The 21,933-nt window shown below is 41.2% G+C and overlaps 1 protein-coding gene across 1 annotated transcript in view; it reads right to left on the reverse strand.

Annotated features, from left to right (window-relative positions):
- Positions 1-470: 470 nt before the first annotated feature.
- The window catches only part of CDC45 (cell division cycle 45), a 78,485-nt gene continuing 57,022 nt past the window's right edge, over positions 471-21,933 (reverse strand). The window contains exons 14-19 of the mRNA XM_040416345.1: positions 15,664-15,802; positions 5,630-5,713; positions 2,652-2,770; positions 1,369-1,445; positions 939-1,004; positions 471-648 (exon numbers count right to left, since the gene is read on the reverse strand). Of these exons, the coding sequence (XP_040272279.1) occupies positions 940-1,004; positions 1,369-1,445; positions 2,652-2,770; positions 5,630-5,713; positions 15,664-15,802 (484 nt within the window). The 3' untranslated portion in view covers positions 471-648; position 939. The remainder of the gene's footprint in view (positions 649-938; positions 1,005-1,368; positions 1,446-2,651; positions 2,771-5,629; positions 5,714-15,663; positions 15,803-21,933) is intronic.

Raw genomic sequence — 21,933 nt, forward strand, 5'->3', positions numbered from 1 at the left:
ATCTGGACCCCCCTACAGCCGCATGGGGACCCGATGGCACCGCCGCCCGCCGGATAAGGTAAAACCGCAGGTCTGAATTGACCTGCGGTTTGCGGCGATCGCCGATGCGGTGTGTGTGTGGGGGGGAATCACATGACCCGCCCCCCCCCCCCCCTGCGTTGTGACAGGATGCCCGTTGAATGATTTCAGCGGCCATCCTGTTCCGATTAACGCCCTGGATCTTTAAGGACTCGGCAAACATGGTGTACCAGTACGTTTTAAGAACATAAGGGGTTAAAGCTATAGAGTTCAAACACCGTGAATTATGTCAGTCCGCCGTAGGTTCCCTTTAAAAATAAAATAAGGTTACAAGATAGAAAGCCACCGCCCAATTACATAATCTACAAAGATACAAAAACAGTGTCTGTCAAGTGAGTTGGAACATTAAAGCCACAATAAAAAGGAAAGGAAAACCAGCATTCTTGAAGGCTTCAATGTTTTATTTACATTATTAGGGACTAGTCAAGACGCTAAAATATTATTGCTGAAAAGTCTCAGCCATAATTTAAAGTTTACACATAAAAAACACGTTAAATATAGATAAAACAGCACATTTACATGGGGACAAGTGTGATATGACATCATGGTCCACTTGAAAAGCACAAATTTCTGGAAAGAAAGAAAAATGCTACAATTTATTTTTCGCACATTACACGATTGTATGCATATGTAGCGCATTAAAAAAAAAACTTCTGAAATACTGATGATTACAAACATCCTACCATTTTGCATATACAGCGCCTATGCATTGTTTTATTTTACATGTATTTGTGCAATAACAAAATGAAAACTTAATATGAACCCACTATTTCCAATCACATGTACAACTTATAAAAAAGTTATACTAAAAATTAAGATATACTCGTTACTGATTATTACGTTTTTAATTTATGACATACCTTATGAGAGGAGGGAAATGAGAGCATCTAGGAATTTGCTGCGGTCTTCGGTCCGAAGTTCAATTACTAAAAGCAAATTGGACAAAAATTGAACATCAATCCTAAGCATTTTCATGTTCTACTGAGAAGGATTTTGAAAATACATTAGTCAAGAGGAGCTGTATATTCTAGCACTCAAGAACGGTAAAGTGCCTCTTCTAAACAAAAAGCAACCCCCCTCCTTTCCTCTGCAGTGTAGCTGGTACAATTCCAACCACTAAAGACATGTTAAGAGGGACATGGGTCACCCTGAACCTCCAGCCTGACCTCATTAAAGCCAATGCAACGGCTTCTGTGCAGCCAACCAAGTTCAAAAACAAATCTGAAAAGCCTAACTTCCATCATCGTACTGCAGATTTTAACTCAGATATACATAATGGTTGTCACTTACTAGACATATCAAATTGATTGTGAAGTGTCCGAGAACTAGTACTCTCTGCAGCTTTCTCAAAGGCTCGACCAAAGAAACTAGGTTAAAAAATAAAGTTACAAATAAAAATTACAATTGTGCATAAGTATACTAATACATAGGAGATTATAGCATTATGCATATATAAATGACATTAAGGATTTTTATTTTTTTAACTCATGCCTGCCCTTTAAAGGGGTTGCCCATTACAACTACTTATGCCCTTGGCCACAGGAAGAACATAATACAACAATCAGGTATCTGTGACAGCCCCATAGAGTTGAATGGAGTGGCAGGCTCATACACGTCTGCAGCCCCATTTATACAGGAGGAAATGATCCCCTGTGCAAATGATTGACAGGGGCCCCGCAATCGGGCCTCTGTTGATCAGACACTTATCCCCTATGCTTAGAATAAGGGCTCATGCACACAAACGTATTTTCTTTCCGTGTCCGTTCCGTTTATTTGCGGACCGTGTGCGGAACCATTCACTTCAATGGGTCCGCAAAAAAATAAAAAAAATAAAAAAACGGAAGTTACTCAGTTTGCATTCCGTTTCCGTATTTCTGTTCCGCAAAAAAATAGAACATGTCCTATTATTGTCCGCATTACAGACAATGATAGTACAGTTCTATGAAGGGCCAGCTGTTCCGTTAAGCAAAACACAGAATGCACACTGATATCAGCCGTATTTTTTGCGGATCTGTTTTTTGCGAACCGCAAAATACATACGGTCGTGTGCATGAGCCCTAACCTCGAGTCTGTGCTGCTCATGGAAGAAGGGGTTAAATTTTCCTGAAGAATCTAGTGCGATGGGGGGACCCAGGGCGGACAGCTAAGCCAGCAGATCGGGTAATGCAAGGGGCATGGCTTGTCACTACAACCAGTATAGCCTTCACAGTGATGTCCTGTGCACAGAGGCAGACCTGCTCTCCTGTGGAACGTCATCAGAGCAGGGAAAGAAGCTGACATCACAGGTCATGTGACCCTCAGTGAAATCTGAGAAAGAAGCCACTGGAGATGAAGGAAGTGAACGGAAAACCCCTTACATTTGCTTAGTTGGAAACATACAAACAAAAAAATAACCTAGACAGCCCATTTAATGGTATTTATAACAATCTGGGGTACCCCTTCACCCATCTGAATAATTGTTTAAATGCAAGTTTGACAGACAGAGGTGCGCACAGCCTGCCGTGTCATATCCAACAGATCTGTAGAGAAGAATCTAGCATATAAATCGGGTAATCTGTACCCCAATAGCTTACTTCTTTTTGTCAGAACTCTCCACTTCTGGAGGAATTCCCACCATCATCACCGTCCCCTTCTCAACATCCAGTGGAGCAGCCAGGACCAGGGGGAGCAGCTTACAGCGCTTGTTTTTAGTCTTTAAAAAGACACAAAACAGAATTAGTTATTCCACACTCCAGTGTCATCATATTCAATGTCAGCATCCTCCATTTAGAAACACGAAGGGTGATATAACCATAAATAAATATTTGGGAAACCGTTCACCAAAACTGAACTGCAGTTCAAGATCCAGGATGTGAAGACTCAAACATTGTATATCACCCTAACAGAACTTTTGAACCCTTAGCATGTACAGATGACAGGAGGATATCCCTTAAGACTGGAGGAAATATGATTTTTCCAGCCAACGGAAAGAAGGCTTCATTGTAGAGACAGGCAAGGAAAAACTAACAATTAAATGAGACAGCAGCGCATTTCTTTAAAGTTGTACAGTTTGAGAAAAATGACATTTGTAAAGCTGGAGGAGCAGCAATAAATCACAGAGTCCGGAAAAACCTCATCCTCTTTCTGACATAAAACCAGTAATTGTCCTCCTAGTTTACTATGACCTAAAATCTCATAGGGATAAAACTTTGCTACTTAAGCACACAGCAAACAGTTCTGTAGATAAGAAGCTCTGCCCTTTTTAAAATTGGACCATCCTCAAAGAAAAATATTTGATCACCACGGGTACCTGGTGATCAGTTCTCTTCACCAAGTGTGGCAGTGCAGTGGCCGTATCTGGCTCTTGTTCACTGTAACCTTTTGCCAACTCCATTAGACACTTTACCCTGCATTGTGTATACATTTTACTGTGCAAATTTTGATGGTTTACTGAATTGGGTTTAACTATTAAAAAGACCAGAAATATTAACTATAAGGGTACTTTCACACTAACGTTTTTTTTATTCCGGCAATCCGTGTAAAAAACGGAAAGCTTGTTTTTCCGGATCAGTTAGACGAATCCTGTGAAACACCAGATCCACAATAACTGATGCAGTATTTAAAGATCAAAAGCGAAAATAGCTCCTCCTATGTCCGGCGCATGCGCAGACTGGAAAACTGTATCCGGCATTTTCTGGAACACTTGGTACCGGATCCGGCATTAATACATCTCTATGGAAGTTAATGCCAGATACGGCAAGTGCGGTATTCTTCCGAGTATTTTGTCCGGTCAAATACCGTACAAGCGACAGAACGGAAGACATCCTGATGCATACTGAATGGATTGGTTTTCATTCAGAAGGAATTAGGACAAAACTGAAGCGTTTTTTCCGGTATGGAGACCTTTTACTAGATTTCAATACCGGAAAAGAATAACGCTAATAACGCTAATGTGAAAGTACTCTGACTTCTACTAGTCGTGTGTTACATTCATTTTTTATTTGGTACTAGCTGAAGGACCCGGCTTCGCACGGGTATATTTAATCTATTTCATTTAATGTTTGTGTAGGTCATTAAAAGATCGACAGTGTCCACTATTACAGTGACATCTACAGTACCCCGGCCCTTTAAAGTGGACCTACAGTAGTGAACAGAAAATGGCTGGGTTGTTATGGAAAGCTGGTGTAAAACTGTATGTGGAGACTAATGGCCTGCGAGCTTCTATTGGCTGATAAGGGTCGTGTAACAAGGCTTCTATTGGCTAATGCATTTTTTGGGAATATCTCAGGCAGGGATGCCCCTTTGAACAGCTCACTCTCAGACACAGCAGCACTGTGCTGTCTGAGCGTGAGCTGCAGGGAGAAAGTCAACATCCCTCCACCTCTGCAGCTGACAGAAGTTGATTTTTACCTTCATTTTTTCAATCCCTGTCGGCTGCAGAGTGGGCGGGGGTGTGGCCTAACCAGGTTGGGGGCATGGCTCAGCGGGACCTGGGGGGCGGAGTTTTTAAGTCCATCTTTTGAGGGTGGTCTGAATTGCCACCCTACCTGCCCTCTGAACGGTCACCTCTACAGCACTCCGCTCCCTTAACAGTGTCATCCACAGCGACCTGCCCCTTTAAAGCTGACCTAAAGCAGTAAAGAAAAATGGCTCGGTTGTTATGGAAACCTGGTGTAAAACTATGTGGAGACTAAGGACCTGCAAGCTTCTATTGGCTGATAAGGGACATGTGACCGTGTGCATGGCAGTTGGGATATGAAGAGAAAGACCTGCAGGCTTCTATTGGCTAATGTAGGTCATGTGATGTGCCATATTTGCATTTTTTGGGAATCTCTCAGGAACGGTACGTGCTAGAGAGCTGTGACCCCCCACAAGATTTCTTTCCAGGAATGTGTATACAAAGTTTCGTTGAAATCAATGGTTGCGTTTTTGAGTGATCACGGAACATATATATATTGCTTAGGACTAATGTGTTGGTTTCTGAGCCTTTCGTTGAAGGCATATGCTCCCAACATATAGCTCCGATGGATGGCTCTGAGGTGGGGCATATCTCCCATTGGAAAAACTAATACCATAGTTTTGTTGTGGCTCTCTGTATAGAAAGTACGACGTACATTTTTTTTTCTATACAACAAGAAAAAATTAATAAATAAAATAAAATGTATGCCAACGCATCCAGCGCTACACAATACAGGAGGCCAGCTACAGATTATAGACCGCTGCAGAAGGCCCTGACAGGCCAAAACGTCCGGTCACCATATTGATTTGTACATGCCTGCCTTAAATACCCTGTAATTGCACTGGATCATGAGGATATAAGATTAAAACATAACCTAATAGCAAAAGAAAAATACTGTGTGCTGCAATTTTCTACTACAACGCATATCGAACAGGAGGAAGCCAAAAAGGACACTTTTGGCTTCCATTCGGTGAAGGGATCTTTCCGTATACATTTAACATACATGCTGGAAGCTTTTGCCAGTGAATGCTTGAAACACAAGGCTCAGATGTATGGTGCACCGTACCAGAGTAATTTTTTTTTTTTTTTTTATAATATCAACGATATACTCACAGAACTGACAAAGGATTTTAATAAGTATCTACAGAGCAGACTCAAGGACACGGGCTTAGAAAACATCTTGACATCTGGAGTTCCCTAGAGATAAAATAAAGAAGCAATCTTAGGTTAAAGAGTAATGCATCCTACACTACAACCTCACATTAAGGCCTCATTCAGACTGCTGTAGTGTTTTGCGGTTCCGCAAATTGCGGAACACACGCGGCCGCAACCATAATAGAAAATGCCTATTCTTGTCTGCGGAAAAGAATAGGACATGCCCTATCCGTTCTGCAGAGCCGCTCAACTCAACCACGCATGCATACAGCACAATGTGTGCTGTCCGCATCTTTTGCGGCCCCATTGAAATGAATGGCGTCGCACCCGTTCATACGGCCGTCTGAAAGGGTCCTTAAACTGCACCTAGCAGGAGAGTGTGGTGCTGGAATGGTCAATGCTAACTCTGGGTGTGCATATACACATTTATAAAGTGTTCATATATTAAAAGGAGAGAGGCACAGTATGCATGACTGACGTACGTGTGATTCTTTGTCAATTTTGATGTAAGTTGTCACCGTCTACTGTGGCCATCTCAGTTTATTTGCCTGCTATAGTTCATTTGTTGAATCTTAAAATGCAAAAAGACTTCACACCATATTCCAAATTATTATGCAAGAGAAATATTTATAAAATTTCTGTAAAGTGACCATTTAGGTTTTAGTGTTTGTTTTATTTCTAGTCTCAATTAAGATGTCTGGTATCAATCTCAGACAGGTTTCTTGGTTAAAAGGAAAGTTATTTAAAGAGATTGTTCCACATTATTAAGCAAGTCACCGTTCTCATGCAATATGAGGAGGAAGACAGACCTTTCTGGGGGTGAAAAGTGTGAAACAGTTCAATGTCTGCAACAGGCATGAAAACAATTGATATTGCACTGAAGACAGAACATAGAAGTGCAATATATGTGTGATTCACAGCACAGGCGAATAGGATTTCATAAAGGCTTATTAAAGGGGTTGTCATGTCAGCAAACAGCATTTATCATGTATACAATGTTAATACAAGGAATATACTAATGTATTGGGATTCTCCATACTGCCTCCTTTACTGGCTTGATTCACTTTCCATCGCATTATACACTGTTTGCATTGAGGGGTTTCGGCAGGACAGATATGGATTGGCGCCGGCTGGTACCGAGGGCGCTCGCATAGATGCTTTTTCCTTTAGTGTTCAAGCATGGCCACCACTGTTGGGTTGCAAGGAGTCATGACTCCTGGAAAGGAGCAGTGCATAATGTGATGGAAAAATTAATCCAGCTAGCAATGGAGGCAATATGGATAACAACAATACATTAGTAAGTGTCTTGTATTAACTTTCTCTACATGATAAATGCCATTTGCTGAAGAGACACAACCCCTTTAAGGAAAGTTTGTCAAATAAATTCAAGTTATTAAAAAGGGCAGCTGTAAAAAATACCACTGATGAGCAACAAACAGGTATTTGAAGCTGATGGTGTCTCCAGACCCTCCACAGGCTGGCAGTTGTCCATAAACCTGTAGTTCGCCAATCCCTAACCAAAGATCACAAACAGAAGTGTTTGCAGTGGGCTTAGAAATAAAGAATAATCTTCAAACTGTTTTATTCAGATGAATGCTGTGCTGCACTGGATGGTCCCGATGGATTGAGCTCTGGAAGCCTGGTGAATGGCCACAATGTTCCTACAAGACTGCAACGTCAGAAAAAAAGGTGCAAAGTGGTGATTTGGGCCTTAATCTTGGTAAGTGGGATGGTAGGCCCCTTTTGGGTCCCTGGGCATGTCAAAATGAGCTCTGAACAATAAGTGGGAGTTCCTAAATGAGCATTTTCTGCCGTGGTATAAAAAGAATTGTGCGTTCCAAAATAAGAATCATGCAAGATAATGCACCATCCCATGCTGCAAAAACACCACTGACTCCATCATCGCTTTGGACGTAAAAGGAGATAAAATCATAGTTTGGCCACCATCTGACCTCAATCCTAGAGATCCTGTGGAGCATTCTTAAAAAGTTGAACCTATATGAGAGGCTGTCAGTATACCTCAAAACAGCAGCTCTGGGAGGCAATACTGGCATCCTCATATGAAATACAAGCAAAACTGTACATGGCCATATAAATTCAATGGATGTAGGTTATGTTAGTTTCCTGCTCATCTGGTGTTGCTTATCTGTGCATACAGCAAATGACATTTCTATTGGAAAAGATTTGAATGTCATTATGATCCAGTGTCATGTTCTTAAACCGAATTCTCCAGAATAAATTGGAACAGATTTTTTGTTCTCTGCAAAATACAAATAAAGCTATTGCCATTATCAGTATGTCTGTTTGCAATATCACCCACATTGTAATAAAACTGTGGAGGAGAAAACAAAATCCTTGCACATACTGACTGTCTAGGAAAAACATAAAAAGATGACATGTACATAATTTGGAACATGGTGTAAATATATATATATATATATATAAATAAAAGTGAAGTTTATTCCTCCAGAAAGCGACGTTTCAACAGCTTGTTGCTGTCTTTCTCAAGCTATGAGAAAGACAGCAACAAGCTGTTGAAACGTCACTGCTGACTCTGGAGGAATAAACTTCACTTTTTTTTGCTGAAAACCTTGGTGTGCTGCTGGCCTTCTTTTCATATATAAATAATATATTTATTTGGTATCACCACCTCCGGCTATATAATAGATGATCTACCCCAGGGATGCTCAACCTGCGGCCCTCCAGCTGTTGCAAAACTACAACTCCCAACATGCCTTAATAGCTGTATGCTGTCCAGGAATGCTGGGAGTTGTAGTTTTGCAATAGCTGGAGTGCCACAGGTTGGGTTTCCCTGATCTACCCCATCAGGTGAACGCCGTAAAATAAACAAACATTGCGCCAAAACAGATTTTAGTGAGCTCACCTACCAAAAAAAACAACAAAAAAAACTAACAATCAAAAAGTTGTATGTACCCAAAATGGTAGCAATAAAAACCTCACCTCATCCCGCAAAAAATGAGCCCCCAGACAAGACCATAGCCATAAAAAAAATATGGCTCTATAAAAATTGCAACACAAAAACATTTTTTTTTTTCTAAAAATGCTCGTGTAAAATGTAAAAAAAATTAATAAAAAAAATTATATTTGGCATCGCCGCATCAGTAACAATTGGCTCTACAAAAATACCATATCTACCCCATCAAGTTAATGGTGTAAAAAAAAAAAAAAATTATGCCAAAAGTTTTTTTTTTGTGTGTAAGGCTCTAAGAAAATGGCAAAACAAAAACATGATTTTTTTTCATTGTGTAAAAGTAGACATATTTGGTATCGTTGCGTCCGTAATGACCGGACCTATATTAAAAAAAAAAAAAAAAAAAAAAAAATTTTAAATGACACCAGCTTTTTTTTTTTTTAACTTCACCTCCCAAAAATGAGATAAAAATCTACCAGAAAGCCAAAATGTACCCCAAAATGGTGGCAATAAAAACTACAGCTGGTCTCACACAAAATAAGCCCTCACGCAGCTCATTAAACAAAAAAACCAAATTACGTACCGGTAATTCCCTTTTCATGAATCCTCCATGATGGCATAGGGGTTTCCCACCCAAAAAAAAAATAAAAAAAAAAAAACACGGTACGTAATTTGGTTTTTCCCCTTTCATCCTCCATGACGGCATACCATGAGATATAACATATTAAACAACTAGGGGGGGGATTATAGCTTGAAGAACTTTCCTCCCAAAGGCTAGATCTTGACCTGCCTTAACATGGACTCTAATGTTTGATAAACGTATTAGGGCTAGACCAAGTGGCCGCCCTACAGATCTGCTCTAGTGAAGCGTTAGCCCTTTCTGCCCAAGAGGCAGAAACTGATCTTGTAGAATGTGCTGTAAAGGCTTCAGGAGGCGATTTTTCTAGCGCTTTATACGATTCTGAAATCGCAGTTTTAATCCATCTGGAAACAGTATTTTTTTGTCGCTCTCTGCCCTTTATTTGTGCAAAGAAACTGAACAAATAAGGAGTCTGTCTTTCTGAAGGCCTTCGTGGCTTCTAAATATATTAGAACTGCTTTGCGTACATCTGATTTATGAAACCTCTCCTCTCCTTCTGTTTTCGGGTTGTCACAAAACGAGGGAACCAATATTTCTTCTTGCCTGTGGAAATTATAACTTTGGGAAGGAAGGAGTTATCCAATTTAAACGTAATTCTATCTGAAGAAATGACACAGAAAGGCTCATTAATCTTCAGGGCCTGGATTTCACTAACCCTGCGGGCTGACGTAATTGCCACTAAGAACAGGGTTTTTAGTGTTATATATTTTATAGAGACAGATAAGGGTTCAAAAGTACTTTCTATTAAGCCTGGTAAAACTACATTGAGATCCCAGGGGGGAGTCATGGCTTTCAATGATGGTCTCAGTCTGTCTGCCCCTTTAAGGAATCTGATAACCCAAGCATGATTGGCAATTTTTTCATCAAAAACTGCACTAAGAGCCGATAAGTGAACCCTTAGTGTATTGGGACGAAGACCTTTCTCCAGCCCAGATTGTAAAAAACCTAGAACTGAAAGGACTGAAAATTTTTCAGGGGATACCGTCTCTTTTATACACCAGGTATTAAAAGTTCTCCATACTTTATTATAGATCTTTGAGGTTATCTCCTTTCTGCTAGCCGACATAGTATTGATGATGGGATCTGACAGGCCTCTAGCTTTTAAAATCAACCTTTCAGGTTCCAGGCTGCTAAATGCAGCCTTTCCACCTCGGGATGGTGAACTGCTCCCTGCGACAACAAATCCTGATCCCAAGGAAGGATCCATGGACTTTGGATGGACATTATCTTTAATAGTGGAAACCATGATTTCTTGGGCCATAAGGGGGCTATCAGAATAACGTGAGCCCTGTCTTGCCTTATCTTCTTTATCACTCGAGAAATTAGTTGCAGAGGAGGGAAGGCGTAAGCCAGATGGAAATTCCATTTTATTGAAAAGGCATCTATCCCTTCGCTTCCGTCTCTTAAATTGAGGGAAAGGAAACTACCTACTTTTGCGTTTGTGGCTGACGCAAAGAGGTCTATCTGGGGAACCCCCCATTTTTTGGTTATTTGGTGAAAAACTTGTTTCTTCAAACTCCATTCTGTTTGATATATCTTGACCCTGCTTAGGAAGTCTGCTTTTACGTTTAAGCTTCCTTTTAAATGGACTGCTGAAAGGGATCTTATATTTCCTTCTGCCCAGGAAAAAAATGTTTTCTGTTATTTGGCTCAGATATTGGCTCCTTGTTCCACCTTGATGGTTTAAATATGCCACCACTGTTGTGTTGTCTGATCTTATTTGGACATCTTTTCCTTCTATATATTGACTCGCCACTTTTATAGTCTCCCAAACTGCCATCAATTCCTTTTGGTTTGACGACAAAGTCTTTTGGTGGTCTGCCCAGGCCCCTTGGAAATAGTGATGAGAGTAATGCGCTCCCCACCCCCCCAAGGACTTGCATCTGTTGTGACAAACACCTGTTCTTCCGAATTCCATGGAATTCCCTGGCATAGGTGATTTACTTGTTTCCACCACAGAAGAGACTGGTTTACTGCAAAGGGAATCAGAACTGTTTGTTCCAATGAACTCTGGTTTCTGTCCCAGCAGGTTAATACCCAGTGTTGCAGAGTTCGAGAGTGGAACTGAGCCCACTTTACTAGGGACTTTAACCTCTTGCATTCCTGCGGTAGTCTCATAGCCTCTCGTATCGAACAAGATGGATGACTTTGAAACCTTGAGACTTTTTCTACCACTCCCGAAATTTTTTGCTCTGTAAGTGACGTCCTCTGACAAGTGGTGTCCAGGGAGAGGCCCAAGAAAATTATTTCCTGGGACGGGACTGGCTTTGATTTTTCCCAATTTATTAGCCATCCTGCTAGATACAGCATCTGGCAGGTCACTAAGAGATTGTTCTCCAGTGGCTGTCTTGTCTCGCCTACTATCAGTAGATCGTCTAGATAACGAACAATCAGGATGTTTCTCCTTCTCAAGTGGGCCACCAGCTCCAGCATCACCTTTGTGAAGACTCTTGGGGCCGAGGTTATTCCAAAGGGTAATACCTGGAACTGAAAGTGGAGCAGATCTTTCCCCAAATAGACCGCTATCCGCTATTTTTTAGACTGTTTGCATACCGGAATATGGTAGTATGCGTCTCTTAAGACTATGGAGGCCAAGAAGTCTCCCTTTTTTAGCAGATTCACGGTTGATCTTATTGTTTCCATTTTGAATTTGTTGTATTGTATGAACTTGTTCAAGTTTTTTAGGTTTATTATTAACCGATATTTCCCGTCTTTTTTTTACTAGAAAAACGGTTGAATAATATCCCTGACCTTTTTGAGAATGGGGAACCGGAATTATGGCTTTTTGAGCTAGTAGCTTCCGAATCCCTTCTTCCAGATTTGTTTGAAGAACGGTTGTTTTTTGAATTGGAGTTACCCTGAAAATATTTGAGGGAGGAGGAAGACTGAAAACTATTTTGTAACCTTCTGATATTATATTTAAGACCCAAGGGTTTGTTGTAATCTTTTCCCAATAGTCTAGGAAAAAAAACTTAATCTCCCTCCTACCTGAGCACTGGCGTCATCGCTTTGACGGTTCCGTATTCTTTGTAGAGAACAAGTATCCTCTACTCTTCTGGTTTCTTCCCCTTGACCAGCTCGAATCCCTATTCGTTTTCTTTGCTTGGAAGGGGGTCCCTTTTTTAACCCTCCGAAAGGGAAATTTCCTTTTTCCGGAGTCCCTGGGAAAGGTTTTCTTTGAGTCGGAAGCCTTTTCTAGGATGGATTCTAAATCTTCTCCAAACAAATTACCATGAAAAGGCAAGGTACATAACTTTAGTTTTGAACTGACCTCTCCCGACCAAGACTTTAACCAGAGGGACCTTCTTGCCACGACCGCTAACCCAGACGCCTTTGCAGCTATCCTGACTGATTCTGCAGTGGAGTCCGATAGGAAATCGACAGCTTTAATTAAGAGCGGAAAGGAATCTTTTAGACTATCATATGAATTTCCGCTTTTCAGTAAGGATTCTAACTGCGCGAGCCATTTCTTTAGTGATCTGGATACTGATGTTGCAGCTAGGTTTGGTTTAAACAGGGCCGCACAAGCTTCCCATGTTTTTTTGAGGGTTTGATCCGTCTAATTATCCATGGGGTCCCTTAATGATCCCATATCCTCAAATGGTAAGGCGTTTGGACCTTTCACTAATTTAGATAGGGAAACGTCTATCTTAGGACAAGTTGTTAAAAGGGCCTCATCTTCACTAGAAAAAGGGAGCCGCCGCCTTATTGTCTTAGGAATGAACAATTTACTAGCCGGGGATCTCCATTCCCTTTTAATTAGATCGTGCATATTTTTATGTACCGGAAAGCCTCGGTTAGACCTCTGCTCAAATCCACTGAACATCTCGTCATGGACTGATCTGTGGACCTTTTCCTCAGAAAGATCCATAGAAAGATCCATAGTGGCCCTAACCGCTTTAATTAACTCTCTGGTATCCTCTGGTGAAAAAAAGATAGTTTTTAAATTCTGAATCAGATCCCTGAGTTCTCCTGATTCTGAATCTTCCTCTAATTCTGAATCAGACGTTTTTGTCGCTGGTCCCTGCGCCTGTTTGGAGCAGGAAGGGATTAATGAGGTATCTGAAATAGCAGCCCTGATTTCTTCCCTAATTGTGTTTTTAAGTTCTTCCTTTAAGGACGGAACTAATTCCTTAGAAATATTGTCAGTGCATTTTTTACAAACTTTCCTAGTAGAGGAATCTGAAAGTTTAACAGAACAGATACTGCACTTTTTTGCCCTCTGACTAGTTTTAGCTTTCTGAGCACTCACTCTGCACACATACAGAAAGAAAGAAAACATATAAGGGTTAAATAACAGAATATACTACCTTAACCCTTGTCCTGGTGGCATTACTCACAGGTACAGATCACTGAGTGGTCTCCATAACTTCACCTGGATCCAGCATGTTTCAGGTTAACAACCAAGCTTACTGTTCCCCCTTAAATAGCGTTACCTTAAGACCTCAGATCAGAGGACGACCTCCGTCATAATCCTGCACGATTTTGAATCTCCCGCCGTCGCCGGCATGCGATCCACCGCCGGAAGTGCTCTCAGGCCCCATACCGGAAGTAAGCCCGTGGAACGCATGGAGCGCGTCCACTTCCGGTGACGACACTGAGCGCCGGCCATGCCAGATCGCAGTGTGGAGCTTAGCAACTGACCGGAGGGACTCCCTGAGTGTCAGGTCCCACAAGGACCTGTCTGCCCGCACTAGCAGCAGGTAAGAGACAGGTCTTCAGAGCCCGTTTCTCCCAACTAGGGTTCGGACTCTGCTGCCTCCTCACATGGTATCCTCTTTCTTCATGGTCGGCGACCATAAGGGAAAACCCTATCTCCTACCTGGGAGGGACAGGAAGACACTGAGGAGGAGCCGGAGGAGAGTCAAATTTATACTTACTGTCCCTACCTGGTTGGAGGCGGGTCATCTCATGGTATGCCGTCATGGAGGATGAAAGGGAAAATAAAAAGTTAATGGCAGAAAATTCCATGTTAGAAAATCCAGATGCCGCTCCTTCCCTTCTGAGCCCTGGCATATCCCCAAATAAAAGTTTACGACCACAATTGGGGTGATACTTTATTCGGCAGAAAGTGGGTAGCAAATTGGCGGGCTATTCTCCTGTTATCTTTTGTGAAAAAGAAAGTTTGGGCCTAAAGCACTATTTTTTTGTAAAAAAAAAAAATACTAAATAAAATAAAATTTTTCATTTTCACACCCAAGTATTACAAATTCTATAAAACAGCTGTTGAGTGAAGTGCTCGATACATCCCTTAAAGATTCCTTGGGTAATGTAATTTACAAAATGTGGGGGGGGGGGGGTTTCACTGTGGGGTTACCTCAGGGCCACTTCAAATGCAACATGGTGCCCAAAGACCATTCTGGCAAAATCCGCCCTCCAAAAGCTATATGGCGCTCCTTGCCTTCTGTGCCCTTTCGTGTGCCCAAACAGCAGTGCACGACCAGATATTGGGGGGTTTCTGCAAACTGCAGAATCAAGGTAAAAAATATTGAAGTTTGTTTTGTTGTTAACCCTTTATGTGTTCCAGGAAAAAAAATTAAAAATGGAAAATCTGCAAAAAAAGTGACATTTTGAAATTTCACCTCTAATTTGCTTTAATTCCTGTGGAATACCTAAAGGGTTAACAACATTTCTAAAACCAGTTTTGGTTAGTTTGAGGGGTGTCATTTCTAAAATGGGGTCATTTATGGGTTGGTTTTATTATGTAAGCCCCACAAAGTGACTTTAGAACTGAACCTTAAAAAGTGGGTTTTGGAAATTGTCAAAAACTTTAAGAATTGCTTCTAAAATTCTAAGCCTTCTAACAACCTAAATTTTTTTTATGACATTTCCAAAATTAGGCCAACATAAAAGTAGACATATGAGGAATGTTAAGTAATAAATATTCTATGAGGTATCACTTTGTTTTAAGGGCAGAGAAATTGATATTTTGAAAATTGCTAGTTTAATTTTTTTTGGTAAATTTGGCATTTTTTCCATAAATAAAAGGTGAAATATATTGACTCAAATGTATGACTATCATGAAGTACAATGTGTCACGAGAAAATCTCAGAATGGCTTGGATAAGTAAAAGCGTTCCAAAGTTATTACCACATAAAGTGAAACATGTCAGATTTGCAAAATTAGGCCTGGTCAGTAAGGAGGTAAATGGCCCGGTATGGAAGTGGTTAAACAAAATTGCAACAAAGGTGTCCAAAGCCTTTAAATAGGTATTCCAGCTATACAATGTGTAGTAGTGGTGACCGAGCTACTCCTGAACATCAGATCAGCAGGGATGCCAGGTACCCACCGTTCTGATATTGATTACTATCCTGAGGATAGGCCATCAATATCAAAATACTTGAAAACCCTTTTAAGAAATAGTCTAGAAAATTATGGACTTACATTAAAGAATAATCATGCTGGAAACCCCATACCAACCTCCATAAGATAACAGTAGAGGAAAGGGCCCTGGGATAGAATAAGATTAGTGCATATGCAACTGGCTACAGTCTGTTGAATGGCCCGCAATAGCTTCTTAGAGAGATCCAGGCCATGGTGCAGTTTAGCAAGGTTGCTCCTGTAAATTAAGGAGACAATTAAATGGAAGGATATCTTCATGTTACAAATGGTAATTGGTATATATGTTGCTAATACACAGAAATCTTTAGTAAAAGAGTGTTTCCAGGCTCCTCAGGAAAGGTCATCAATATCAGGAGCCTGGAAAACCCCTATAGTGTGAAGCAGCCTTAAAAACGCAGTTTATTGTGACCATTAACAATTGAAGAACTATTAAAAGGTAGAGCACAACTCTTAAATTTTCGGACATACCATAAATATTACCATGGGAATTCAGTGTTATGGAATAGAAACAGAGTGGTGGTAAATAAAACACACTAACAAAGAGTAGTGGGTTACAAATGAATACCCCTTGGATCAACACTTGACCCAAACCTGGTTAACATTCTTTGGCGGTATCTTTTTATTTTCAATTATCTTTTGATGGGTTTTACATTGTGAAAAGATAGACAGGTGATACAAATATTGAATGGTACAATACACAGTAATGGTCAGAATAAAAAACATGGACTCGTTATACATTTTGTTGCCTAAAGACAGTTTGACCACTGATATTATGAAACTTTCGTTGTTGATCAATGAGCTGATAACAGAATGGGAGATATGGGATGGGGGCGGGTGATGGGGAATATATTGGGCAAGTGTTATTATACCTTGTTTAACTGTGGTGACTGTTGATGGGTTAGTGTCGGAAATTTCATTAAAGGGTTTCTACCACCACATTTTCACCTATTTAGCTGTCAGACACTAGCGATCTGCTAGTGTCTGCTCTACCTAACAATGCTATTGTAATCCCTTTCTGTGCATCGGTTACCCTAAAAAACATAGTTTTATTGGTATGCTAATGAGCCTCTAGGTGCTATGGGGGCATCTTTTCAGCACCTAGAGGCTCCGTCCACTCACCATTTCTGCCGCCCAGCGCGCTCCAGCCCGCCCCTCTCCTCTAGATTGACAGCCTACTTCTCTGCATCTCGGCCGAATTCTCGCGCCTGCGCTTCTGCATTCGGCACAGGCGCAGTGACTGTCTCCCTGCCCTGCGCCGAATACAGAAGCACACTGCGCAGGCGCGAGTGGCCTGTCAATCTAGAGGAGAGGGGTGGGCTGGAGCGCGCTGGGCGGCAGAAATGGTGAGAGGATGGAGCCTCTAGGTGCTGAAAAGATGCCCCCATAGCACCTAGAAGCTCATTAGCATACCAATAAAACTACGTTTTTTTGGTAACCGCTGCACAGAAAGGGATTACAATAGCATGGTTAGGTAGAGCAGACACTAGCAGATCGCTAGTGTTTGACAGCTAAATAGGTGAAAATGTGGTGGTAGAAACCCTTTAAGGAAAGCGTTCGTTTTCCGGAATAGCATCCAATCCGCCCAAATCTGTTGGAATTATCAGCGTGGGAAGTTAGATCACACTTCAAATTCCTTCATGTGGTAGACATTGTCTAACTTTTAACCACTGTGATAACGTGGGGGCTGTCGGCTGATTCCAATGCTGTGGAATCAAGGATTTTGCAGCTGAGGTCAAATGTAGTACAAGTTTGTTTGGCGTGGGGTATCTCTTGCAATCTGATGTTCAGTAATACAGAGACAGGGGAGAGGGTTTTACCTAAGGAACATATTTGTTTGATCAACCTTAAAACCTCTGACCAAAAGGTCTGTAGTGTTGGGCAAGTCCACCACATGTGGAAGTAGGTGTCCTGGGATTGAGCGCACTTCCAGCATACATCAGCGCTGAGGCACTTCATTTGTTTGAGACATACCGGGGTAAGATACCATCTAGTGAGTATTTTGAATGAATTCTCTTGTAGCTGTGTGCATCTAGAAATGCCATGTGATAGTCGGTACATATGTTGGATATCAGATTCTGTCCAGTTTGTATCCAAGTCCCTGCTCCACTCCTGAGTGTAGCCTCTGTTGAGAGGGTATTTTAACTGTTGGAGGAGGTTGTATGTCTGTGAGAGCAGGTGTTTTGGGGGGGGGATGTTTGGTTGCCATTAGTTTTTCAACTTGAGGTAGGAACATGGTAAAGATCGGATATGGAAGTAGAGTCTAATGGGTCTGCATACTCTCCCATGACTAGACAGGAAGCTATAGGGATTTGTTTTAAGTCTGCTACCTTTAGTGGTGTATTCGCAAATTTTGAATGGTATAAATCTGGTATATCTACAATTGACATTAGTGGGGAGAAGTTTCTGACCTAAGTTTTCATTTTTAAAGTGCGGGCGATAATTCGCCCGCCCCCCCTGTCAGGATGGCCAAGCGGTTAGCAGAGTGTCAGCACATTGCGAACACTCTGCCTGAAACGGCTGACATCTGTGCTCACAGATGTTAGCCATTTAACCCCTTCCATGCCGCGGTCCATAGGGACCGCTGTATGGAAGGGGTTAACAGGGAGGGAGCTCCCTCCCTCTCCCATCGGGGGCTGCTGTGCCATTTCAGCCACGATTTTTGACAGGATCAAAGAGGGAGGGGGCCCGCTTCCCTCCCCATCACCCGCTGCTCTGTTGTGGCAGCGGGTGATGGTTACCATGGCTACCGGACGCCTTCACAGGCTTCTGGCTTTACATGGTGCTGGTCAGACTTCTGCTAAAGGCAGAAGACTAAGTGTAAAGTGAAAATACAGTACAATACACTATATAGTGTACTGTACTGTATTATACAGACATCAGACCCACTGGATCTTCAAGAACCAAGTGGGTCTGGGTAAAAAAAAAAAAAAAAAAATTATAATGTAAAAAAGGTAAAAACAGTAAAACATTAGGTATCGCCGCGTCCGTTAGAATCTGCTCTATAAAAATATCACATGACCTAACCCCTGAGGTGAATAGCGTGTAAAGTTAAAGCCAATTTTTTTTGTCACAAAAAGTGTAATAGCAAGTGATCAAAAAGTCATACGCACCCCAAAATAGTGCCAATCATCTTATCCCGCAAAAATCATACCCTACCCAAGATAAATTGCCCAAAAACTGAAAAAAAACTATGGAGACACTAAAACATGATTTTTTTCGTTTCAAAAATGAAATTGTGTAAAACGTACATAAAAATTTTTTTTTTGGACATTAGGTATCGCCGCGTCCATAATAACCTGCTCTATAAAAATACCACATGATCTAACCCTTGCCTTGTAACAAAAAAAAAATAATGAAATTTTTTACTTGTATCTCTATTTTCCATTAATTCTTGTGGAACCCCTAAAGAGTTAACAAAGTTTGTAAAAATCTGTTTTGAATACCTTGAGGGGTGGTTTGTAAAATGGGGTCATTTTTGGGTGGTTTCTATTATGTAAGCCTCACAAAGCGACTTCAGACCTGAACTGGTCCTGAAAAAGTGGGTTTTAGAAATTCAGAAAAATTTCAAGATTTGCTTCTAAAACTTCTAAGCCTTTTAACGTCCCCAAAAAATAAAATGGCATTCCAAAAATAATCCAAACCTGAAGTAGACATATGGGGAATGTAAATTAATAACTAATTTTTGGAGGTATTACTATGTATTAAAGTAGAGAAATAGAAATTTGGAAATTAGCTTATTTTTCTACATTTTTGGTAAATTTTGCATTTTTTTACTCCATTTTACCAGTGTCATGAAGTACAATATGTGATGGAAAAAAAAAAAAAAATCTCAGAATGGTCTGGATAAGTAAAAGCATTTTTAAATAATTCACACATAAAATACACTGGTAAGATTTGCAAAAAATTGCCTGGTCCTTTAGGTGAAAATGAGCCCGGTCCATAAGGGGTTACGCATGGATCTGTTGACCAGATTCTGTGCGTTTAGGATAGTTTATGGAATCTCTTCCCCAGACTAGTGAGCGCAATGGAATGTTTGTTAGGTGTTCTAATGTTAACCATAGTTTAGTGCCATTCCTTCTCACCCAATGTATTAGTCTAGTGAGGTGTACTGCTTAATAATAAAGCTGCCAATCTGGGAGGGCCATACCACCGAGTGATTTATGCTGGGTGAGGAGTGTGAGGCTGAGGCAAGGCCTTTTGCCTTTCTATAGGTACTTGTGTTATTTTCCAGATAAAAGAAGAAAGAGCGGGAGGGGAATAGGGAGAGTTTGGAACAGGTAGAGAAGCTTTAGTAGAAGTATTGCTTTAATAAGGTTTTTTTCTACCCATCCATGAATCTAGTGTGGACTGGAATAAGCTAGGTAAGGGAGCATAATTGAGTGTATATAGATCCTTCCAAGATGTGCTTAATTTAAGACCTAAGTAGGTGATACAAGAAGTGGGCCACTGGAAAGGGTAATTTGCCTGTAAGAGCTCTTGTTCTTTTTCACTAATGTTCATTCCCAGGGCTTCTGATTTGGAGGCATTAATTTTGAAGTTGGATATATGTCCATATTCCTTTAGTATGGACGGTAGCGCTGGGAAGGCAGTCAGAGGATTTGTTATTATCAGGGTGTCATCTGCATATGCCGCTACACTGTGTGTAAATTTGTGTAGCCTACTATTTCCAGATGTTCCCTTATGTTTTGTAACAAGGGTTCAAGGGAGAGTACAAACAGTATTGGGGGAAAGAGGGGCAGCCCTGTCTGGTACCGTTACGAATCTGAAATGGGGACGTTAAAGAATGGTTGATGCGTAGTCTAGCAGTTGGAGACGTGTATATAGCGAAGATTGCCTCTATGAAAAGAGAGGGGAACTCTTAATGATCTAGTACTTGCCGCATATTTGTCCAGTCCACCCTGTCGAAGGCCTTCTCTGCATCTGTCCCCAGTAATACCAAGGGTTGTTTCTTCTGAGAAGCTATCTGTAACAAGGACAGAATTCTCATAGTATTATCTTTTCCTTCCCTGCCCGCCACAAACCCGACTTGTTCACTAGAGATTAGATTTGGCACTAGAGGTCCCAGTCTACCAGCCAGCAGACTTGCACATAGCTTCAAATCTGTGTTCAGCAGGGAGATTGGTCTGTAACTACCACAATTTGCAGGGTCTTACCCTTCCTTTAGGATCAATGTGATATATGCTTCTAACGATTGATTTGGTAAAGGGACTCCAGATAGGAAAGCATTGAACGTTTGTCAATCGGGGTAGAAGGGCAGAGATGGTTTTATAGTAGGTACATGGGAAACCATCTGGGCCAGGTGCTTTGCCTTTCGGGCACTTCGACAGGGTGGATCTAATCTCCTCTATAGAGAACGGTTTGTATCTGTCTTAATCTGATAGGAGGGATGTGTAAAACTTTATAAATTCTTGTTCTCTCTCTGCTGGATTTGTTGCCAGGGAGCCTTCATTTGTCTGCATTTCAGAGATGTGTGCAGGGTTTTCATCTCTTGATTAGAGACATCAATTTTACGTAGAAACATAGAATATGTCGGCAGATAACCATTTGGCCCATCTAGTTGCCCAATATACTGAATACTATGAATAGCCCTTGGCCCTATCTTATATGATGGATGTTCTTATGCCTATCCCATGCATGCTTAAACTCCTTCACTGTATTTGCAGCTACCACTTCTGCAGGAAGGCTATTCCATGCATCCACTACTCTCTCCGTAAAGTAATACTTCCTGATATTACTTTTAAACCTTTGCCCCTCTAATTTAGAACTATGTCCTCTTGTAGCAGTTTTTCTTCTTTTAAAGAGGACCTTTCACCAGAAGAAAGCCTCTAAACTGACTATACAGAAGTGTAGATCGGCGCACAGGGATCCCGCTGCATTTACTGTTATCCCCGGGCGCCGCTCCGTTCTCTGGTTATAGCCTCCGGTATGTTTGTAATTGGGCTCCACCCACTTGATCCTGCCACGGTCTTCTTCTCCTATGCTGTAGCGCTGGCCAATCGCAGCGCTCAGCTCATAGCCTCTCTTTTTTTGTTGCTTTTACTGACAAGCCTAATGCAAATATCTGTTGCCTTCAATAGTACCACTTTTAAGTAGTCCCATTTCTCCTGGACTACATTGAAACTGTTCCAATCTGATAGGGACTCGTATACCACTAATCTAATTTTAGAAGAGTCAGTATTTCTAAAATCTAAAACTTTTGTTTTTGTGTGGTGTGACTCAGTCACTGTACTTATAGTAAACCACACTGACTGGTGATCACTAGATCCCAAGCTTTCCCCTACAGTAATATCAGATACCAAATTCCCATTTGTGAATACTAAATCTAAAATGGCCTCCTTCCGGGTTGCC

Source organism: Bufo bufo, chromosome 2 (genome assembly GCF_905171765.1).
Source record: "Bufo bufo chromosome 2, aBufBuf1.1, whole genome shotgun sequence".
NCBI lineage: Eukaryota > Metazoa > Chordata > Amphibia > Anura > Bufonidae > Bufo > Bufo bufo.